This window comes from Lampetra fluviatilis, chromosome 76 (assembly GCF_964198595.1).
Source record: "Lampetra fluviatilis chromosome 76, kcLamFluv1.1, whole genome shotgun sequence".
Classification (NCBI taxonomy): Eukaryota; Metazoa; Chordata; class Hyperoartia; order Petromyzontiformes; family Petromyzontidae; genus Lampetra; species Lampetra fluviatilis.
Window position 1 is genome coordinate 3,488,005 of NC_136350.1, and position 24,953 is coordinate 3,512,957.

The 24,953-nt window shown below is 54.9% G+C and overlaps 1 protein-coding gene across 1 annotated transcript; it reads right to left on the minus strand.

Annotated features, from left to right (window-relative positions):
- Positions 1-1,610: 1,610 nt before the first annotated feature.
- Positions 1,611-23,859, minus strand: CLDN16 (claudin 16). Its single transcript, XM_078883973.1, has 5 exons — positions 23,662-23,859; positions 7,936-8,038; positions 4,316-4,480; positions 2,089-2,280; positions 1,611-1,699 (listed from the first exon to the last, which is right to left on the minus strand). Exons 1-5 carry the CDS (start codon positions 23,773-23,775, stop codon positions 1,611-1,613), a joined length of 663 nt encoding a protein of 220 aa, XP_078740099.1. The 5' UTR covers positions 23,776-23,859.
- Between the last annotated feature and the right edge of the window lie 1,094 nt (positions 23,860-24,953).

Genomic DNA, 24,953 nt, shown 5'->3' on the forward strand with positions numbered 1-24,953 from the left:
TCAGAGGATGAGTTGGAGGCGCGGCTGCTGAACCTGGAGCGTGCCACTAAGAGGTGGGGCCTTACCATCAGCCCCACCAAAACTAAGCACCTGCCTGGGTATTTTGTACCATCAAAAACTCCACCCCCACAACTCCAAATTGGTGATGGGAGAGTTGTGGAGAGAATGGAGAGTTTCCCATACCTGGGCAGTGTGCTCATGACCAGCTCCGGTTTGACAGCAGAGGTCTCACTCAGAATCAGTCGAGCGGCAATATCTTTTCATCGGTTGCGTAACACTGTGTGGAAGCTACCTGGTCTATCGCTCCGCACGAAGCTTCAGGTTTTCTCGGCCACGGTCATTCCCGTGGACCCCTCTAATGGAACATCTTCGCCGGCTATAAACATTCAGGCTGGCCTGCCTACAATCCATCCTGAGTTTAACCAGGCTGGATCATGTGAGCTCACAAATCCTTGTAAGATCTGGACACAATCCCATCGGTGAGCTCCTCCGGCAGGCAAGGCTGTGTTGGCTGGGTCATGTAGCCCACATGCCCAGCCACCGCATGCCTAAACAGCTTTTGTTCGGCCGGATCGAGGAGGCCTAAGCGGGCGCGGCACGGGCTAGAGAAGAGATGGAGTGATGTGGTACAGGAGGACGTGGAGCTGAGTGGACTTGCCGATGACTGGTATCAGCGGTGTCAAGATGGGCCTCTGTAGAGGAGGCTCGTGAAGGACGCTACTGGGCAGTTGGAGGCAGTCGCCCTCCAACAACAATGGAGGGCGGAGGAGCGACGCTCACAACAACGAGCGGAGCGCCGGGTGGCTAAAGCACAGCAAGTTGGCACAGTAGGGGGCACAGGTGGTGCATCAGCCAGTCATCTCGGTCATCTCGGTCAGTCGACCCGTGGCACCTGGATCTGCCCCGTGACCTCCTGCCAGCGGGCGTTCGACACTTCACGAGGCCTCAAGGTGCACTTGGCTTGGCACAAGCGTCGTGGTGACGTCACCGCCACTTAGTGACGAATGGCGGTTGTTGTGTGTGTGACTGTGTGTGTGTGTGTCTGTGTGTCTGTGTGTGACTGTGTGTGTCTGTGTCTGTGTGTGACTGTGTGTGTGTGTGTCTCTGTGTGTGTCTGTGACTGTGTGTGTCTCTGTGTGTGACTGTGTGTGTCTGTGTGTGTCTGTGTGTGTGTCTGTGTGTGACTGTGTGTGTCTGTGTGTGTATGTGTCTGTGTGTGTCTGTGTGTCTGTGTGTGACTGTGTGTGTCTGTGTGTGGCCTCAAGGTGCAATGGCCTGGCACAAGCGTCGTGGTGACGTCACCGCCACTTTGTGGCGAATGGCGGTTGTTGTTGTTGGTGGTTGTGTTGGTGGTGGTTGAGTGGTGGTGGTTGTGTTGGTGGAGGAGCGGTGGTTGTGTTGGTGGAGGAGTGGTGGTTGTGTTGGTGGTGGTGGTTGTGGTGCAGGAGTGGTGGTGGTTGTGTTGGTGGTTGTGTTGGTTGTGTTGGTGGAGGAGCACACGGCGGCCATTTTCCCCTCGCGCGGAGATGGGGGAGTGGCAGCAGCAATGGTAGACAGGAAGTGACGTCACCCCTCACAGGAAGTGACGTCACCCCTCACAGGAAGTGACGTCACACGTGGGAGGCCATGGCGTACATCTTGCCCAGGGAGGTGCGCGGAGCGACGTACGGGGATCTGTGCAGACGGGCAGCGTTCGCGTCTGGAGAGAGAAGGGAGAGAAATGCGGTGGGGTGGGGTGGGGGAGGGTGGGTTAGGGTGTGGTGTGGTGTGGTGGGGTGGGGTGGGGTGTGGTGGGGTGTGGTGGGGTGGGGTGGGGTGGGGTAGGGTGGGTTAGGGTGGGTTAGGGTGTGGTGTGGTGGGGTGTGGTATGGTGATGTGAGGTAGGGTAGGTGTAGGGGTAGGGTGTGGTGGGGTGGAGTAGGGTGGGGTGGGATAGGGTGTGGTAGGGTGGGGTGGGGTAGGGTGGGGTGGGGTAGGGTGGGTTAGGTTGGGTTAGGGTGTGGTGTGGTGAGGTGTGGTATGGTGATGTGAGGTATGGTAGGGGTAGGGTGGTAGGGTGGGGTAGGGATGGTGGGTGTGTGACGGCACCCCTGAAGAGGTAGACGCAGCAGGTGAGGACGATGCCGGCGAGGATGCAGGCCATGGAGCCGGCCATGCCCAGCCAGCAGGACCAGCCAAACTCGTACTGGACGCCCAGGAACACGTTCTGCTGCACCAGCGTGGAGCGCTCCACATACACGTCCACCGCGTACCACACAGAGCCCACCATGCCGGGGATGCCTGCAGGGTGGACCAACCACGAGGGGGGGTGGACAATCACAGGGAGGTGGACAACCATGAGGGGTGGACAACTGTGGAGAGAGAAGAGGCCTAGTGGTAGGTGAACCAGCGCACTAACCAGCGCACTAACTAGTTAACTAGCTCACCAACTAGTTCACCAACTAGTACACCAACTAGCACACTAACTAGGACACTAACTAATTAACTAACTAGTACACTAACTAGCACACTAACTAGTACACTAACTAGCACACTAACTAGCACACTAACTAATTAACTAACTAGTACACTAACTAGTACACTAACTAGCACACTAACTAGCACACTAACTAGCGCACTAACTAGCACACTAACTAGTACACTAACTAGCGCACTAACTAGCGCACCAACTAGCACACTAACTAGCACACTAACTAGCGCACCAACTAGTACACTAACTAGTTAACTAGTTCACTAACTAGGACACTAACTAATTAACTAACTAGTACACTAACTAGCACACTAACTAGTACACTAACTAGCACACTAACTAGCGCACTAACTAGCGCACTAACTAGCGCACTAACTAGCGCATTAACTAGCGCACTAACTAGCGCACTAACTAGCTCACTAACTAGCGCACTAACTAGCACACTAACTATTTAACTAGTTCACTGACTAGTTAACTAGCACACTAACTAGCATACTAACTAGCATACTAACTAGCACACTAACTAGCACACTAACTAGTACACTAACTAGCACACTAACTAGCACACTAACTAGTACACTAACTAGTACACTAACTAGTACACTAACCAGCGCACTAACTAGTTAACTAGTTCACTAACTAGCACACTAACTAGTACACGAACTAACTAGCACACTAACTAGCGCACTAACTAGTTAACTAGTTCACTAACTAGTACACTAACTAGTTAACTAGCACACTAACTAGCACACTAACTAGTTAACTAGCTCACTAACTAGTACACTAACTAACTAGCACACTAACTAGCACACTAACTATTTAACTAGCCCACTAACTAGTACACTAACTAGTACACGAACTAACTAGTACACTAACTAGTTAACTAGCACACTAACTAGCACACTAACTAGTTAACTAGCTCACTAACTAGTACACCAACTAACTAGCACACTAACTAGCACACTAATCAGCACACTAACTATTTAACTAGTTCACTAACTAGCACACTAACTATTTAACTAGTTCACTAACTAGTACACTAACTAGTTAACTAGGTCACTAACTAGTACACTAACTAGTTAACTAGCACACTAACTAGCACACCAACAAACTAGCGCACTAACTAGTTAACTAGCACACTAACTAGCACACTAACTAGCGCACTAACTAGCACATCAACTAACTAGCACACTAACTAGTTAACTAGCACACTAACTAGTTAACTAGCACACTAACTAGTTAACTAGCACACTAACTAGCACACTAACTAGCACACTAACTAGCACACCAACTAACTAGCACACTAACTAGTTAACTAGCGCACTAACTAGTTAACTAGCACACTAACTAGCACACTAACTAGCACACTAACTAGCACACCAACTAACTAGCACACTAACTAGTTAACTAGCACACTAACTAGTTAACTAGCACACTAACTAGTTAACTAGCACACTAACTAGCACACTAACTAGCACACTAACTAGTTAACCAGCACACTAACCAGCACACTAACCAGCACACCAACCAGCACACCAGCCAGCACACCAGCCAGCACACCAGCCAGCACACCAGCTAGCACACCAACTAGCACACCAACTAGCACACTAACTAGCACACTAGCTAGCACACCAACTAGCACACTAACTAGCACACTAACTAGCACACCAACTAGCACACCAACTAGCACACTAACTAGCACACTAACTAGTACACTAACTAGTTAACTAGTACACTAACTAGCACACTAACTAGCACACTAACTAGCACACTAACTAGTACACCAACCAACTAGAGCTGACTAGCTAGAGGCGTCTAAGGCAGGCGTGGGTGCTGGGGGCGCACCGGCGAACAGGTAGATGAAGCCGGCCGTGTAGCAGATGCGCATCTTGATGTGGGGCTCGTTGCTGAGCACGCGCACGCAGTCCAGGCCCAGGATGAGGATGATGCAGGCAAAGCAGGCCAGGATGTCGGCGGTGAGGATGAGGGAGCGGGAGAGCACAATCTTCACTGTGGGAGACAGCAGGGAGACAGCAGGGAGACATGGGGAGACAGCAAGATCTTCACTGTGTGTGAGAGACACGGGGAGACAGCAAGATCTTCACTGTGTGAGTGAGAGACACGGGGAGACAGCAAGATCTTCACTGTGTGTGAGAGACACAGGGAGACAGCAAGGAGACACGGGGAGACACGGGGAGACAGCAAGATCTTCACTGTGTGTGAGAGACACGGGGAGACAGCAAGATCTTCACTGTGTGAGTGAGAGACACGGGGAGACAGCAAGGAGACACGGGGAGACACGGGGAGACAGCAAGATCTTCACTGTGTGTGAGAGACACGGGGAGACAGCAAGATCTTCACTGTGTGTGAGAGACACGGGGAGACAGCAAGATCTTCACTGTGCGAGTGAGAGACACGGGGAGACAGCAAGATCTTCACTGTGAGTGAGAGACATGGGGAGACAGCAAGGAGACACGAGGAGACACGGGGAGACAGCAAGATCTTCACTGTGTGTGAGAGACACGGGGAGACAACAAGATCTTCACTGTGTGAGAGAGACACGGGGAGACAGCAAGATCTTCACTGTGTGAGTGGGAGACACGGGGAGACAGCAAGATCTTCACTGTGTGAGAGAGACACGGGGAGACAGCAAGATCTTCACTGTGTGAGTGAGAGACACGGGGAGACAGCAAGATCTTCACTGTGTGAGTGAGAGACACGGGGAGACAGCAAGATCTTCACTGTGTGAGTGAGAGACACGGGGAGACAGCAAGATCTTCACTGTGAGTGAGAGACACGGGGAGACAGCAAGATCTTCACTGTGCGAGTGAGAGACACGGGGAGACAGCAGGATCTTCACTGTGTGTGTGAGAGACACGGGGAGACAGCAAGATCTTCACTGTGCGAGTGAGAGACACGGGGAGACAGCAAGATCTTCACTGTGTGAGACAGGGGGAGACAGCAAGATCTTCACTGTGCGAGTGAGAGACACGGGGAGACAGCAAGATCTTCACTGTGTGAGAGAGACACGGGGAGACAGAAAGATCTTCACTGTGTGAGTGGGAGACACGGGGAGACAGCAAGATCTTCACTGTGTGAGTGGGAGACACGGGGAGACAGCAAGATCTTCACTGTGAGTGTGAGAGACACGGGGAGACAGCAAGATCTTCACTGTGAGTGTGAGAGACACGGGGAGACAGCAAGATCTTCACTGTGTGAGTGAGACACGGGGAGACAGCAAGATCTTCACTGTGTGAGTGGGAGACACGGGGAAACAGCAAGATCTTCACTGTGTGTGAGAGACACGGGGAGACAGCAAGATCTTCACTGTGTGTGTGAGACACGGGGAGACAGCAAGATCTTCACTGTGTGAGTGGGAGACACGGGGAGACAGCAAGATCTTCACTGTGTGTGTGAGAGACACGGTGAGACAGCAAGATCTTCACTGTGTGAGTGAGAGACACGGGGAGACAGCAAGATCTTCACTGTGAGTGTGAGAGACACGGGGAGACAGCAAGATCTTCACTGTGTGAGTGGGAGACACGGGGAGACAGCAAGATCTTCACTGTGTGTGTGAGAGACACGGGGAGACAGCAAGATCTTCACTGTGTGTGTGAGAGACACGGGGAGACAGCAAGATCTTCACTGTGTGTGTGAGAGACACGGGGAGACAGCAAGATCTTCACTGTGAGTGAGAGACACGGGGAGACAGCAAGATCTTCACTGTGTGTGTGAGAGACACGGGGAGACAGCAAGATCTTCACTGTGTGAGTGCGACACGGGGAGACAGCAAGATCTTCACTGTGTGTGAGAGACACGGGGAGACAGCAAGATCTTCACTGTGTGTGAGAGACACGGGGAGACAGCAAGATCTTCACTGTGTGTGTGAGACACGGGGAGACAGCAAGATCTTCACTGTGTGAGTGAGAGACACGGGGAGACAGCAAGATCTTCACTGTGTGAGTGAGAGACACGGGGAGACAGCAAGATCTTCACTGTGCGAGTGAGAGACACGGGGAGACAGCAAGATCTTCACTGTGTGAGTGAGAGACACGGGGAGACAGCAAGATCTTCACTGTGTGAGTGAGAGACACGGGGAGACAGCAAGATCTTCACTGTGTGTGTGAGAGACACGGGGAGACAGCAAGATCTTCACTGTGTGAGACACGGGGAGACAGCAAGATCTTCACTGTGTGGGAGAGACACGGGGAGACAGCAAGATCTTCACTGTGTGAGACACGGGGAGACAGCAAGATCTTCACTGTGTGAGACACGGGGAGACAGCAAGATCTTCACTGTGTGAGACACGGGGAGACAGCAAGATCTTCACTGTGTGAGACACGGGGAGACAGCAAGATCTTCACTGTGTGAGAGAGACACGGGGAGACAGCAAGATCTTCACTGTGAGTGAGAGACACGGGGAGACAGCAAGATCTTCACTGTGTGAGAGAGACACGGGGAGACAGCAAGATCTTCACTGTGTGTGAGAGACACGGGGAGACAGCAAGATCTTCACTGTGTGAGTGGGAGACACGGGGAGACAGCAAGATCTTCACTGTGTGAGAGAGACACGGGGAGACAGCAAGATCTTCACTGTGTGTGTGAGACACGGGGAGACAGCAAGATCTTCACTGTGAGTGAGAGACACGGGGAGACAGCAAGATCTTCACTGTGTGAGTGGGAGACACGGGGAGACAGCAAGATCTTCACTGTGCGAGTGAGAGACACGGGGAGACAGAAAGATCTTCACTGTGTGTGAGAGAGACACGGGGAGACAGCAAGATCTTCACTGTGTGTGAGAGAGACACGGGGAGACAGCAAGATCTTCACTGTGTGTGAGAGAGACACGGGGAGACAGCAAGATCTTCACTGTGTGAGACACGGGGAGACATCCATGGTGGCGATGGTGGTGGTTGTGGTAGTTGTGGTGGTGGTTGTGGTGGTTGTAGTGGTGGTTGTGATTGTGGTGGTGGTTTTTGTGGTGGTGGTTTTTGTGGTGGTTATAGTGGTTGTGGTGATTGTTGTGGTGGTGGTTGTGGTGGTGGTTGTTGTGGTGGTTGTTGTGATTGTGGTGGTGGTTGTTGTGATTGTGGTGGTGGTTGTTGTGATTATGGTGGTGGTGGTTGTGGTGGTGGTGGTTGTTGTGGTGGTTGTGGTGGTGGTTGTGGTGGTGGTGGTTGTGGTAGTTGTGGTGGTGGTTGTGATTGTGGTGGTGGTTTTTGTGGTGGTGGTTGTGGTGGTTGTGATTGTGGTGGTGGTTGTAGTGGTGGTTATAGTGGTTGTGGTGATTGTTGTGGTGGTGGTTGTGGTGGTGGTCGTTGTGGTGGTTGTGGTGGTGGTTGTGATTATGGTGGTGGTTGTGGTGGTTGTTGTGATTATGGTGGTGGTTGTTGTGGTGGTGGTTGTGGTGGTGGTGGTTGTGGTGGTGGTGGTTGTGGTGGTGGTTGTGGTGGTTGTGTACTCACGTGGATGCTCCGCCAGGATAGAGTCGAACTGGTCACAAGTGCGGATGCCATCGAAGGCGTTGGTCACGCACTCCCACCACAGCCCACGGCACTTCTGGCTCACCTGGAGACAGCAGGGAGACAGCAGAGACACTCACCCACTCAGCCACTCAACCACTCACTCAACCACTCAGCCACCCACTCACTCAGCCACCCACTCACTCACCCACTCAGCCACCCACTCAGCCACCCACTCAGCCACCCACTCAGCCACCCACTCAGCCACCCACTCAGCCACCCACCCAACCACCCACTCACTCTCCCAGCCACTCACTCACCCACTCAGCCTCCCACCCAACCACCCACCCAGCCACCCACTCAGCCACCCACTCAGCCACCCACTCAGCCACCCACTCAGCCTCCCACCCAACCACCCACTCAACCACCCACCCACTCACTCACTCACCCACTCAGCCACCCAGTCACTTACTCACCCAGTCACTCACTTAATCACCTACCTACCCACCAACTCACCCAATCTCCCACCCACCCACCCGGTCACTTACTCACCCACTCACTCAACCACCCACCGACTCAACCACCCACCGACTCACCAACTCACCCACTGACACACTCTCCCACTCACCCACCTACTCACCGACTCACGCACTCTACCACCCACCAACTCACCCAATCTCCCACTCGGTCACTTACTCACCCACCCGGTCACTCAATCACCCACCCACCCTTAAAATCACACCAACGCGGCCGTGAAAGGAGAGAGGGGCGGGTGGCCAATTTCTCCGTGGCTAATAGCTGCTGCTGCTGCTCTAGACGCGTAATCTCCACCGCTGCCTCCGCTGCCCGCGGGGCGAGCGCTGGCGCGTGACCAGCCCACGTGGACCCCCCCCCCCCCACGTGGACCCCAACCCCCCCACGTGGACCCCCCCCCCCCACGTGGACCCCCCCCCCCCACGTGGACCCCCCCCCCCCCCCACGTGGACCCCCCCACGTGGACCCCCCCCCCCCACGTGGACCCCCCCCCCCCCCACGTGGACCCCCCCCCCCCCCACGTGGACCCCCCCACGTGGACCCCCCCCCCCCCCCCCCCGGGCGCCAGCGGTCACAGGCGCTAACGAGGCGGTGGGGCGAGCCGCCGTCACGGCTCCTTAACTTCTCCCGTTTTTATTAATTTGCAAGACCCACACGACGCCCACCGCTCACCACCGCCGCCATCACCACCACCACCACACTACCACCGCCACCATCACCACCACTATCACCACCACTATCACCACCGCCATGACCACTACCGCCCCTACTGCCACTTTCCGTCACCACCGCCATCACCGCCACCATCACCACCACCGCCATCGCCACCACCGCCATCACCACCATCACCACCACCACCATCATCACTACCACCACCACCACCGTCATCACCACCACCGCCATCACCACCATCACCACCACCACCATCATCACTACCACCACCACCGCCATCACCACCACCACCATCACCACCACCACCACCGCCTTGATGAGCCTCTGCTGCTGATGAGACACTGAATGTTGAAACCAGTCCTTGACTTTAAACATCTGGCAGTGCACCAGCGATGGTTCAAGCAGAGGCTGACTTCACTGCTGATGAGGGGTGCAGCAACAGTGGCTAGGAGGTGTTGACTACCTCGCCTGGTCTGCAGGAGGTCGTGGGTTCGATCCCGGACCCCCTGAGATGTTGACTACCTCGCCTGGTCTACAGGATGTCGTGGGTTCGATCCCGGACCCTGAGAGATGTTGACTACCTCGCCTGGAGTTTGTGTGTCTCTCTCCCCGTGATCACGACGTGGATTTTTCTCCGTCGTTTCCCTCCACATTTAGAATTAACATCACCACGCGATTAGAGCATTTGGCTGCTGATATAAATTGCGATGATGACGACGACGACGACGATGATGGTGATGGTGACGACAATGACGACAATGACGACAATGACGACGACGACAACGATGACGACGATGACGATGACGACGATGACGACAACGATGATGACGATGACGACAACGATGATGACGATGACGACAACGATGATGACGACGACGACGACGATGATGACGATGACGACAACGATGATGACGACGATGACGATGACGACGATGACGACGATGACGACAACGATGATGACGATGACGACAACGATGATGACGATGATGACGACGATGATGACGACGATGATGACGACGATGACGACGATGACGACGATGACGATGATGACGACGATGACGACGATGACGACAACGACGACAACGACGAAGACGACGATGACGACGATGACGACGATGATGACGACGATGATGACGATGATGATGACGATGACGACGATGACGACAATGATGACGATGATGACGACGATGACGACAACGATGACGACAATGACGACGACGATGATGAGGACGACGATGATGACGATGATGAGGACGACAATGATGACGATGATGATGACGACGATGACGACGACAATGACGATGATGACGACGATGACGACGACGATGATGATGACGACGATGATGATGACGACGATGACGATGATGATGACGACGATGACGACGATGACGACGATGATGACAACGATGATGACGACGACGATGATATGAGCCACAGGCTTGAGCTGCTGTCACTGTGTGTGATGGGCAGGTCGCTTCTGGGAAGATAAGAAGAACTACTACTACTACACTCTCTGGTTCTTTCGGTAAAGTCACGTAGATAGAAACTAAACTAAATCAGACGTTTCAGGCGCTACACAAGCATCCATCATCAGGTGGGACAACCACAGCAAGAAGCAACTGCGTTGCGATGTTATTCATTTTATTTCCTACCCACGTGACTTTACCGAAAGAACTAAAGAGTATGGAACCCTGCAGCCACGAAAACTTCCAATCGGGCTACTCCGTAGCTCAGCGAGTAAAACACTAAATCAATGGTTTCATATTTCGATTTAAAGCTTTCGTGACTGCAGGGATTCATCTTCTTGGTTCTTTCGGTAAAGTCATCACGTAGAAGGGAAATAATAAAATAATAAAAATAAAACATAATAAAATACAATTCTCACGACGTTTCGGCCACAACGCAAGCAGCCGTCCTCAGGTGAAGACCAGGTCTGTCGAGGCGACAGCGTCTGAATGAAACACCACCACGCTTTCATTCAGACGCTGTCTCCCCGACAGACCTGTTCTCCACCTGAAGACGGCTGCTTGGGTTGTGGCCGAAACGTCGTGAGAATAATTTTATTATCTTTAATTTTTATTATTTTATTATTTCCATTCTACGTGACTTTACCGAAAGAACCAAGAAGATGCTCTAGATGAGTTGTACAGCCCTAGCTGCCACTGCTATTCAGTGGCCTGAAATAAAATGCTTCGCTCCGGATGATCGCTGCAAATTATGATCTGTGTTTTGATTTAGTGCGCTGATCTTAAAGGGGCATTGACACATGTTGACACTCCGACTGATGCTCCTACTGCTGTTGTGGAGTGACTCATGCAGCCAGCTATGGCTGCATGAGTTTGGTGGTACATGTTGTTATTGTCGTTTATTGTGAAAATTCGGTCACAGTTCCTATGGTCACTGTTTCATTGCTTTCATGGCTTTATTTTGGTGATTCCGACAACGTTTTTTGGTTTGGCCATGTTTGTGTTGTTGTAGTACAGAGTTAGACTGATGGCCTTAATCTAAGTTGTCTTGTGGTTGTTGTTGTTTGACTTGCATCCCACTGGGATTTTGCACAGAGCGTTGGTGTACGGTGCTTTGTCTGCAATATTTTGCTGTCTTTTCTTGGATTTTCTGTTTGCGCTCAGTCACATATTCACTTTAAGATGAACCAAGAAGAACAATGGTTTCATAGTTTAGTTCACGCACCGAATGTGCAATCCACTCCTCGCCTCCACAGACGCCTGGGCAGGTCACCCGCGGCGGTTCAAGCAGCGCCTGGACATGGCCCCTACTGCCGACGATGAAACGTCGGACTTGGAAACCGGCCTTGGGCCGTGCTCACGTTGACCCAGCGCCCTGCCCCAGGAGGCCGATTGGGATGTTGTCAAACGAGGCATTCGCCTGCCGGCGTGCCCACAAGGACACGGAGTGTGAGTTGAAGTCGTTAAGAAAGAACGCTGGTTAATTAACAACTAACCCCTCATGCAAATTACACAGCCCCCCCCCCACCCCATCAAGAAACTGCAGGGCAAGTGCCGTTAGCGCCGTGGGAGTAGCGCAGCCTGCCCGGCCGCCTTTGTCTCCCCAGCGTTAATGTCGACCTACAAAGACAAAGATCCCCCGTGTAGCCTTAACAGACTGTGGGGGCAAGTGCTGTTAGCGAGTAGCACCTATGAAGGCCGGCACTGTGGCACACGAGGGGGTGGGTGGCCAGCACCACGCCCGGCCGCCTTTGTCTCCCCAGTGGCGATGTTTACACACCGCTACACCAGGTACTCAGTTAAGGCTGAGTCGACCTAGGGGAGGCCCTGGACCGGTTCAGATAATCGTCACTGTTGGTGTTGGCCGTGAGCGGGAATCGAACCCGGGTCGCCGGGTTCATAGCGCAGCGTGGCGCTAACCACTACACCCACCGCTCCCCACACACACGCACCCACAAAGATAAAGACAAAGGCCCCCTCGCTCCCCGCCCCGTGTAGCCCACACAGCCTGTTGGGTCAAGTGCCGTTAGTCGCGAGTAGCAGCAGCAGCAGCGGCACTAAACTCGCTTGTTGAACGGGCAAGGGGCCCACTCAGCTACACGGCACTTCCCAGAGCCGACTGCCACATGACTGATCAGCTGATATCATCATCATCATCTTCTTCTTGGTTCTTTCGGTAAAGTCACGTAGAAGGGAAGTAATAAAATAATGAAAAATAAAACATAATAAAATAAAATATCATATTATTATTTTATTTTATTATGTTTCATTTTTTATTATTTTTTATTATTTTATTACTTCCCTTCTACGTGACTTTACCGAAAGAACCAAGAAGATGAATCCCTGCAGTCACGAAAGCTTTAAATCGAAATCATCATCACCATCATCCTCATCACCATCGCGTGGACATCCACAGCGGCAGCCAAACGCTCCAAAACGCCCGTCGCCGTTTCTAAATGTGGAGGGGAACGAGCGCAGGTCCCGGAGGGAGAATCCACGCGACCACGGGGAGAGAGAGAGACACGCAAACTCACAATACACCAGCAGCGGCAGCAGCAGCAGCAGGCGTCAGGGTCGGGGGTCGAACACACGGGCTACTCGCACACCGGCAGAGGGAGTGAGCATCTCCTAGCCACCGTGGTGAGGGGGGTGGACACCACCACCATCATCACCACTCACACCACCACCAACACCATCATCACCACTCACACCACCACCACTCACACCACCACCACCACTCACACCACCACTCACACCACCACCACTCACACCACCACCACCACCACCACTCACACCACCATCACCACTCACACCACCACCACCACTCACACCACCACTCACACCACCACCTCCACTCACACCACCACCACCACTCACACCACCACTCACCCCCCCCCCCATCCCCCGCCACCACCACCCCCCCAGGGCACCTCCTCGTGCCCGTGTCAACACCACCCGTGGCAGGGTGACCCCCCCCGACCCCCCCCGACCCCCCCCCCCCAGCGTGACCCCCCCCCCCCCAGGGTGACCCCCCCCAGCGTGACCCCCCCCAGGGTGACCCCCCCCCAGGGTGACCCCCTCCCAGGGTGACCCCCCCCCCACAACGGGGTAAATGTTTAGCGCGGAGACAGACGTCGAGACAAATAAATATTCACATCACACACCTCTACACACAGACAAAGCTCCCCCAGGTAGCCTCGAGCAGGCTGTAGGGGCAAGTGCTGTCAGTAGCACCTACACACAGACAAAGCTCCCCCAGGTAGCCTCTAGCAGGCTGCAGGGGCAAGTGCTGTCAGTGGCACCTACACACAGACAAAGCTCCCCCAGGTAGCCTCTAGCAGGCTGTAGGGGCAAGTGCTGTTAGTGGCACCTACACACAAAGATCCCCCGTGTAGCCTCTAGCAGGCTGTAGGGGCAAGTGCTGTCAGTAGCACCTACACACAGACAAAGCTCCCCCAGGTAGCCTCTAGCAGGCTGTAGGGGCAAGTGCTGTCAGTAGCACCTACACACACACAAAGCTCCCCCAGGTAGCCTCTAGCAGGCTGTAGGGGCAAGTGCTGTCAGTAGCACCTACACACAGACAAAGCTCCCCCAGGTAGCCTCTAGCAGGCTGTAGGGGCAAGTGCTGTCAGTAGCACCTACACACAAAGATCCCCCGTGTAGCCTCTAGCAGGCTGTAGGGGCAAGTGCTGTCAGTGGCACCTACACACAGACAAAGATCCCCCAGGTAGCCTCTAGCAGGCTGTAGGGGCAAGTGCTGTCAGTAGCACCTACACACAGACAAAGATCCCCCGTGTAGCCTCTAGCAGGCTGTAGGGGCAAGTGCTATCAGTAGCACCTACACACAGACAAAGACACCCCGTGTAGCCTCTAACAGGCTGTAGAGGCAAGTGCTGTCAGTAGCACCTACACACAGACAAAGATCCCCCGTGTAGCCTCTAGCAGGCTGTAGGGGCAAGTGCTGTCAGTAGCACCTACACACAGACAAAGCTCCCCCAGGTAGCCTCTAGCAGGCTGTAGGGGCAAGTGCTGTCAGTAGCACCTACACACAGACAAAGATCCCCCGTGTAGCCTCTAGCAGGCTGTAGGGGCAAGTGCTGTCAGTGGCACCTACACACAGACAAAGATCCCCCGTGTAGCCTCTAGCAGGCTGTAGGGGCAAGTGCTGCCAGTAGCACCTACACACAGACAAAGCTCCCCCAGGTAGCCTCTAGCAGGCTGCAGGGGCAAGTGCTGTCAGTAGCACCTACACACAGACAAAGCTCCCCTAGGTAGCCTCTAGCAGGCTGTAGGGGCAAGTGCTGTTAGTGGCACCTACACACAGACAAAGATCCCCCGTGTAGCCTCTAGCAGGCTGTAGGGGCAAGTGCTGTCAGTAGCACCTACACACAGACAAAGCTCCCCCAGGTAGCCTCTAGCAGGCTGTAGGGGCAAGTGCTGTCAGTAGCACCTACACACAGACAAAGATCCCCCGTGTAGCCTCTAGCAGGCTGTAGGGGCAAGTGCTGTCAGTGGCACCTACACACAGACAAAGATCCCCCGTGTAGCCTCTAGCAGGCTGTAGGGGCAAGTGCTGTCAGTGGCACCTACACACAGACAAAGATCCCCCGTGTAGCCTCTAGCAGACTGTAGGGGCAAGTGCTGTCAGTAGCACCTACACACAGACAAAGACACCCCGTGTAGCCTCTAGCAGGCTGTAGGGGCAAGTGCTGTCAGTAGCACCTACACACAGTCAAAGATCCCCCGTGTAGCCTCTAGCAGGCTGTAGGGGCAAGTGCTGTCAGTGGCACCTACGCACAGACAAAGATCCCCCAGAGAACCACCGCAAGAGTGACACACACACAGCCCGTGACACAGCGACAAGCAACGATTCATCTTCTTGGTTCTTTCGGTAAAGTCACGTAGAAGGGAAGTCGCCTCGACAGACCTGGTCTTCACCTGAGGACGGCTGCTTGCGTTGTGGCCGAAACGTCGTGAGAATTGTATTTTATTATGTTTTATTTTTATTATTTTATTACTTCCCTTCTACGTGATGACTTTACCGAAAGAACCAAGAAGATGAATCCCTGCAGTCACGAAAGAAGCTTTAAATCGAAATTTAACCAACGATACATCGAGGCTAAGGGAGAAGAAGTGGCCAAGATACAGACTCGTTCAGAGACATGCAGACTCGCACAGACTAAAGCACCATTTGTATTTGACCAGGTCAAGCCGGCCCACGGAAGAGCTGCTTGGATATTGTTCAGAAGCCACCATCTGGCTATCACACAAATGAGAGCTCAACAAAATGGGTCATCATCATCATCGTCGTCGTCGTGTGAAAATTTACAGCAGCGGACAAATAATCTAAACGAGGGATGTTCACTCCGAGCGTGGAGGGCAGTTTCTCTCCCTCCACATTGAGAACCAACAGGCGCCGGTGCAGTCGTTGTGGAGTACAAACGTCGCCAGCACCGGGGAGACAAAGGCGGCCGGGCGCGGTGCTGGCCTGTTCAGCCATCACCACAATCACCACAATCACCACCACCACCGTGACCACCACCACCTTCGCCACCACCACAACCACCTCCTCTACCACCACCAAGACGACCACCACCACAACGACCTCCACCACCACCACAACCATCCTCCACCACCACCACCAAGACGACCACCACCACCAAGACGACCACCACCACCTCCACCACCCCCACCACCACCACCCCCACCACCACCACCACCTCCACCCCCACCGCCACCGCCGCCGCCAGCACCACCCCCACCACCACCTCCACCACCGCCGCCGCCACCACCACCACCACCCCCGCCACCACCACCTCCACCCCCGCCACCACCACCACGATGGTTGGCGGAGGTGAGTGAGCGTGACCGAACTACCCGCGGCGCCTTAATGAGCCGCGCGCCGTTAAGACGCCATTAATTTGATTACCTCTGCTTAGCGGAGTTCATTAAAGTCACTTTGTTGTGCGTTTGTAGCCGTGGCTGATTTGTAAATGTGGCCCCAGGTTACCCTCCCACCCCGGGGGGGGTGGTGGGTGGGAGAGCGCAGAGGGGAGCTGAGCAGTACAAGCGGATGGCTGCTTTAAAGCTTTCGTGACTGCAGAGATTCGTCTTCTTGGTTCTTTCGGTAAAGTCATCACGTAGAAGGGAAATAATAAAATAATAAAAATACAACTTTCTTATATAATATAATAATTTAATATAATTTTACTAAAATTATATACTAATAAAATATGAATATAATATACTATTATATTTCGATTTAAAGCTTTCGTGACTGCAGGGATTCATCTTCTTGGTTCTTTCGGTAAAGTCATCACGTAGAAGGGAAATAATAAAATAATAAAAATAAAACATAATAAAATAATTCTCACGACGTTTCGGCCACAACGCAAGCAGCCGTCCTCAGGTGAAGACCAGGTCTGTCGAGAAGACAGCATCTGAATGGGCACCACCAGGCTTGGCAGGAGGTCGTGGGTTCGATCTCGGACCCTGTGAGATGTTAACTACCTCGCCTGGTCTACAGGAGGTCGTGGGTTCGATCGTGACCCTGATGGGATGTTAACTACCTCGCCTGGTCTACAGGAGGTCGTGGATTTGATCCTGACCCTGATAAAATGTTAACTACCTCGCCTGGTATGCAGGAGGTCGTGGGTTCGATCCTGACCCGGATGAGATGTTAACTACCTCGCCTGGTATGCAGGAGGTCGTGGGTTCGATCTCGGACCCTGTGAGATGTTGACTACCTCGCCTTGTATACAGGAGATCGTGGGTTCGATCGTGACCCTGATGGGATGTTAACTACCTCGCCTGGTCTACAGGAGGTCGTGGATTTGATCCTGACCCTGATGAAATGTTAACTACCTGGCCTGGTATACAGGAGGTCGTGGGTTCGATCCCGACCCTGACGATGCCTGCTGTATGTTTGGATTTTTCTCCCCTCTTTCCTTCCACATTTAGAATCAACGTCACAATGCGTTTAGGAGTATTTGGCTGCCGCTGTCAATTTCCACGCGATGACGAGCCACGACGCTTCTGACAAGGAGCGACGCAGCTCAATGGGCCCCTACCTGCTAAAATAAATAAATAAATAGTTTAGTTTTAGAAATACAGGTGGTCCTCTACTTACGATGGAGATGCGTTACGACAACCCCATCGTAAGTTGAAAATATCGTAAGTCGAAGATGGTCTAGCCTACCCAGGAGTCTTAAAGAATGGTGATAATTTTGCAAAACAGAGCAATTTATCGTGGTAACCTTAAAATTAAATCGCTAAAGCTACGTATCATACACGCATTGAACGTAACGTATCATATTGTACTGTACTTGAATGATGTTAGGTTGCTGATGGCAAATTTTGTCGAATCGCCATCGTAAGATCGAAATATCGTAAGTCGGACCATCGTAACTCGGGGACTACCTGTATTTGAATCAGAAAATCCACCACCACCATTGCTAAAGAAATCTCTCTACACAGACGTGCACACAACAACAACAACACCAACCACCATTCGTCACTAAGTGGCGGAGATGTCAATACGGCGCTTGTGCCAGGCTAGGTGGACTACAAGGCCACGCGAAGTGGCCTTGGCTCTGCTGGCAGGAGGTCACGGGACAGACCCCGAAGGTGCCACGGGTCGGCTGACCGAGACGAGTGGCTGATGCACCACCACCTGTGCCCCCTACTGTGCCAACTTTCTGCATTTTAGCCACCCGGCACTCCGCTCGTTGTTGTGAGCGTCGCTCCTCTGCCCTCCGTTGTTGCTGGAGGGCGACTGCCTCCATTTGCCCAGTAGCCTCAAGGTGCACCGAGCCTGGCACTGCCCAGTAGCAGCGTCCTTCACGAGCCTCCTCCACAGAGGCAGATCTTGATACCGCTGGTATCAATCATCGGCAAGTCCACTCAGCTCCACATCGTTCTATACCGCATCAGTCCATCTCTTCTCCAGCCCATGCCACTCACCTACTCACCCACCCACTCACCCATAGCCTGTGCCACTCACCAACCCACCCACTCACCCATCAGTCCATCTCTTCTCTAGCCCATGCCACTCACCCACTACCCACTCACCCACCCACCAACTCCATCTCTTCTCTAGCCCGTGCCACCCACTCACCTACTCACCCACCCACTCACCCATAGCCTGTGCCACTCACCAACCCACCCACTCACCCATCAGTCCATCTCTTCTCCAGCCCATGCCACTCACCTACTCACCCACCCACTCACCCATAGCCTGTACCACTCACCAACCCACCCACTCACCCATCAGTCCATCTCTTCTCTAGCCCATGCCACTCACCCACTACCCACTCACCCACCCACCAACTCCATCTCTTCTCTAGCCCGTGCCACCCACTCACCTACTCACCCACCCACTCACCCATAGCCTGTGCCACTCACCAACCCACCCACTCACCCATCAGTCCATCTCTTCTCCAGCCCATGCCACTCACCTACTCACCCACCCACTCACCCATAGCCTGTGCCACTCACCAACCCACCCACTCACCCATCAGTCCATCTCTTCTCTAGCCCATGCCACTCACCCACTACCCACTCACCCACCCACCAACTCCATCTCTTCTCTAGCCCGTGCCACCCACTCACCTACTCACCCACCCACTCACCCATAGCCTGTGCCACTCACCAACCCACCCACTCACCCATCAGTCCATCTCTTCTCTAGCCCGTGCCACCCACTCACCTACTCACCCACCCACTCACCCATAGCCTGTGCCACTCACCAACCCACCCACTCACCCATCAGTCCATCTCTTCTCCAGCCCATGCCACTCACCTACTCACCCACCCACTCACCCATAGCCTGTGCCACTCACCAACCCACCCACTCACCCATCAGTCCATCTCTTCTCTAGCCCGTGCCACCCACTCACCTACTCACCCACCCACTCACCCATAGCCTGTGCCACTCACCAACCCACCCACTCACCCATCAGTCCATCTCTTCTCCAGCCCATGCCACTCACCTACTCACCCACCCACTCACCCATAGCCTGTGCCACTCACCAACCCACCCACTCACCCATCAGTCCATCTCTTCTCTAGCCCATGCCACTCACCCACTACCCACTCACCCACCCACCAACTCCATCTCTTCTCTAGCCCGTGCCACCCACTCACCTACTCACCCACCCACTCACCCATAGCCTGTGCCACTCACCAACCCACACACTCACCCATCAGTCCATCTCTTCTCTAGCCCATGCCACTCACCCACTACCCACTCACCCACCCACCAACTGCATCTCTTCTCTAGCCCGTGCCACCCACTCACCTACTCACCCACCCACTCACCCATAGCCTGTGCCACTCACCAACCCACACACTCACCCACCCACTCACCCATCAGTCCATCTCTTCTCTAGCCCATGCCACTCACCCACTACCCACTCACCCACCCACCAACTCCATCTCTTCTCTAGCCCGTGCCACCCACTCACCTACTCACCCACCCACTCACCCATAGCCTGTGCCACTCACCAACCCACACACTCACCCACCCACTCACCCATAGCCCGTACCACTCACCCACTCACCCACTAGTCTATATCCTCTCCAGCCCATGCCACTCACCCACTCACCCACTACCCACTCACCCACCCATCAACTCCATCTCTTATCCAGCCCGTGCCACTCACTCACCTACTCACCCACCCACTCGCCCACCCACTCACCCATAGTCCGTGCCACTCACCCACTCACACACTCACCCACCCATCAACTCCATCTCCTCTCCAGCCCATGCCACTCACCCACTACCCACTCACCCACCCACCCATCAACTCCATCTCTTATCCAGCCCATGCCACTCACTCACCTACTCACCCACCCACTCACCCACCCACTCACCCATAGTCCGTGCCACTCACCCACTCACACACTCACCCACCCATCAACTCCATCTCCTCTCCAGCCCATGCCACTCACCCACTACCCACTCACCCACCCACCCATCAACTCCATCTCTTATCCAACCCGTGCCGCGCCCGTTTAGCCCCCTCTTTCTGGCCAAACAGAAGCTGCTTGGCCATGCGGTGGCTGGGCATGCGGGCGAAATGACCCAGCCAAAGCTTCCTCGCCTGCCAGAGGAGCTCACCGATGGGACCGTGTCCAGACCTTTCAAAGATTTGTGAATGTGTCGTTAAAACCCGCCACAACCCGGACACAGCCAACGAGTAAGGGTTGTCCCGTAAACACAGAACATGCACATTCGTCACTAGTACAGCACACCGGTGTGTTGGAGAGCCAAGCCACAACATTCACAATGTTGTGCTGGAGGAGGGCGACCGCCTCCATCTGCCCAGTAGCCTCAAGCCTACCTGCTAACTGATGTGTGAGCTCCTTACACACATCTGGCCCGATTGAATGCAGGATGGATCGCAGGCAGTCCAAGCATGCACACACGCACAGCATCTGTGCATTTTGCGAAAACCACCAGCGGTTCGTGAACAAGAGCAGTGATCATTCTCAGCTTGACATTAAACACATTCCTGCTGCGGAGGGAGCTGGTAGGAACGTCGGGTTGCTCGGTCAATGGCCTGCAGGGTCAACGGCGGCGTGGTGTATTCCGCAAATATGGCCGACTGTGAGGGCGGGCACAAGCCGGCGTGAGTAGGTGAAACGTTGAGTTTTATACGGGCACCACGGGGTGACCAGCCCCTCCCCACCCAGTCCCACCCCTCCCACCCCCCCACCCAGCCCCTCCCCACCCAGCCCCACTCTCCCCACCCAGCCCCTCCCCACCCTCCCCACCCAGCCCCTCCCCACCCTCCCCACCCAGCCCCTCTCCACCCTCCCCACCCAGCCCCTCCCCACCCAGCCTCACCCAGCCCCTCCCCACCCAGCCCCTCCCCACCCTCCCCTCCCCACCCTCCCCCTCACCACCCTCCCCCTCCCCACCCTCCCCACCCAGCCCATCCCCACCCAGCCCCTCCCCACCCTCCCCACCCTCCCCTCTCCACCCAGCCCCACCCCTCCCATTTTTGGATGCACGACGGACGGACGGACACAATAATCCCCTGTGGGCTGGTGGAACCAGGTGGTTCCTACCAGTTACCAGTCCTCCACCACCACCACCACCAGCACCACCACCACCACCAGCACCACCACCACCACCAGCACCACCACCAGCACCACCACCAGCACCACCAGCACCACCACCAGCACCACCAGCACCACCAGCACCACCAGCACCACCAGCACCACCGTCTCTGCTGCTGTTCTCAGAGACCCTCCAATCCACTCCGCAGCGCGCTAACAACCCGGCAAGAGACTCGAGTTAGATTCCCGTTCACTTTCCAACACTGGTAACGATTAGACGAGCCGGTCCTGGGCCTCCCCTAGGTAGACTCCGCCGAAAAATGGCACCTGGTGGCAGTGTGTGTAAAACAATCGGCACTTGGGGAGACAAAGGCGGCCGAGCTGCTGTGATATTGACCACACCACCACCCTCAACACTTGCTACAACCACCACCACAATCACCACCATCATCACCACCACCATCATCACCACAATCACCACCATCATCACCACCATCACCACCACCACCATCATCACCACAATCACCACCATCATCACCACCATCACCACCACCACCATCATCACCACAATCACCACCATCACCACAACAACTCACCACAGAGCGAGTTGCAGGCAACTCACAGCCACCACAGAGCGAGTTGTAGGCAACTCACCACCACCACTACACCACTAATACTACCACCACCTACACCACCACCACCACACCACTAATACCACCACCTACACCACCACCACCACTACACCACCACACCACCTACACCACCACCGAGCGAGTTGCGGCAATTCACCACCACCGAGCGAGTTGCAGGCAACGCACCACCACCACTACTACACCACCACCACTACACCACCACTACTACACCACCACCACTACACCACCACTACTACACCACCACCACTACACCACCACTACTACACCACCACCACTACACCACCACCACCGAGCGAGTTGCAGGCAACTCACCTCGAGGTTGTCGTCGGCGTTCACCATCCAGCACCTACACCACCACTACACCACCACCACCACTACACCACCACCACCACTACACCACCACCACTACACCACCACCACTACACCACCACCACTACACCACCACCACTACACCACCACCACTACACCACCACCACCACACCACCACCACCACTACACCACCACCACCACCACCACTACACCACCACCACACCACCACCACCACACCACCACCACCACACCACCACCACCACACCACCACCACCACCACACCACCACCACCACACCACCACACCACCACCACCACACCACCACTACACCACCACCACCACTACACCACCATCACTACACCACCACCACTACACCACCACCACTACACCACCACTACACCACCACCACCACTACACCACCACCACCACCACTACACCACCACCACCACCACTACACCACCACCACTACACCACCACCACTACACCACCACCACTACACCACCACCACTACACCACCACCACACCACCACCACCACCACCACACCACCACCACCACACCACCACCACCACACCACCACCACCACACCACCACCACCACCACACCACCACCACACCACCACCACACCACACCACCACCACTACACCACCACCACTACACCACCACCACCACTACACCACCACCACCACCACCACACCACCACCACCACCACACCACCACCACACCACCACCACCACACCACCACCACCACACCACCACCACCACACCACCACCACACCACCACCACCACCACCACCACACCACCACCACCACACCACCACCACACCACCACCACCACACCACCACCACCACCACACCACCACCACACCACACCACCACCACTACACCACCACCACTACACCACCACCACCACTACACCACCACCACCACCACACCACCACCACCACTACCCCACCACCACCACCACCACACCACCACCACCACACCACCACCACCACACCACCACCACCACGGAGCGAGTTGCAGCAACTCACCTCGAGGCTGTCGTCGGCGTTCACCATCCAGCAGTCGGTCCACGTGGCCACGACGAGGAATGAGGCCGAGACGAGCGCGAAGAAGAATGCCAACAGCTGCAGCGCGCCGATCATGGCGGAGGTGGTGGTGGTGATGTGGTGGGGTAGTGGTGGTGGAGTGGTGGTGGTGTGGTGGTGGAGTGGTGGTGTGGTGGGGTAGTGGTAGTGGAGTGGTGGAGTGGTGGTGGTGTGGTGGTGGAGTGGTGGTGTGGTGGTGGTGGAGTGGTGGTGGTAGTAGTGGTGGTGGTGGGGTGGTGTGGTGGTGGTGGTGGAGTGGTGGTGGTGCCTAGGGTAGGGTGGTGGTGTGGTGGTGGTGGTGGAGTGGTGATGGTGGGGGGGTGGTGGTGGGGGGGTGGTGGTGGGGTGGTGCAGTGGTGGTGGTGGGGTGCAGTGGTGGAGGTGTAGTGGTGGTGGTGGTAGTAGTGGTGTAGTGGTGGTGTTGTGGTGGAGTGGTGGTGGTGGGGTGTGGTTGTGTGGTGGTGCTGGTGGGGTGGTGGTGGTGTAGTGGTGGTGGTGTGGTGGTGGAGTGGTGGTGGTGGGGTGTGGTTGTGGTGGTGGGGTGGTGGTGGTGTAGTGGTGGTGGTGGTAGTAGTGGTGTAGTGGTGGTGGTGTGGTGGTGGAGTGGTGGTGTGGTGGAGGTGGTGTGGTGGTGGTAGTGGTGGGGTGGTGGTGGTGTAGTGGTGGTGGTGGTAGTAGTGGTGGAGTGGTGGTGGTGTGGTGGAGGTGGGGTGGTGGTGGTAGTGGTGGTGGTGTAGTGGTGGTGGTAGTGTGGTGGTGGCGGAGCTGCTGATGGTGCTGGTGGTGGAGTGGTGTAGTGGTGGTGTGGTGGTAGTAGGGTGGTGGTGTGGTGGTAGTAGTGGTGGTGGTGTGGTGGAGTGGTGGTGGGGTGGGTGGTGGTGGTGCCTAGGGTAGGGTGGTGGTGGTGTGGTGGTGTCGTGGTGGTGGTGTGGTGGTGGTGTGGTGGTGGGGTGGTGGTGGTGTGGTGGTGGTGGTTGTATTAGTGGTGTGGTGGTGGAGTGGTGGTGGTGTGGTGGCTAGGGTAGAGTGTGGTGGTTGTGTGGTGGTGGTATTAGTGGTGTGGTGGTGGAGTGGTGGTGGTTGTGGTAGTGTGGTGGTGGTATTAGTGGAGTGTGTGGTGGTGGTGTGTGGATGAGGTGGTGGTGGTTGTGGTGTAGGTGGTGTTGACAGTGGTGGTGTTTGTTGTTGATGTGTTTGTGTAAGTTGTGGTGGTTGTTGTGAGGTGGTGGTTGTGG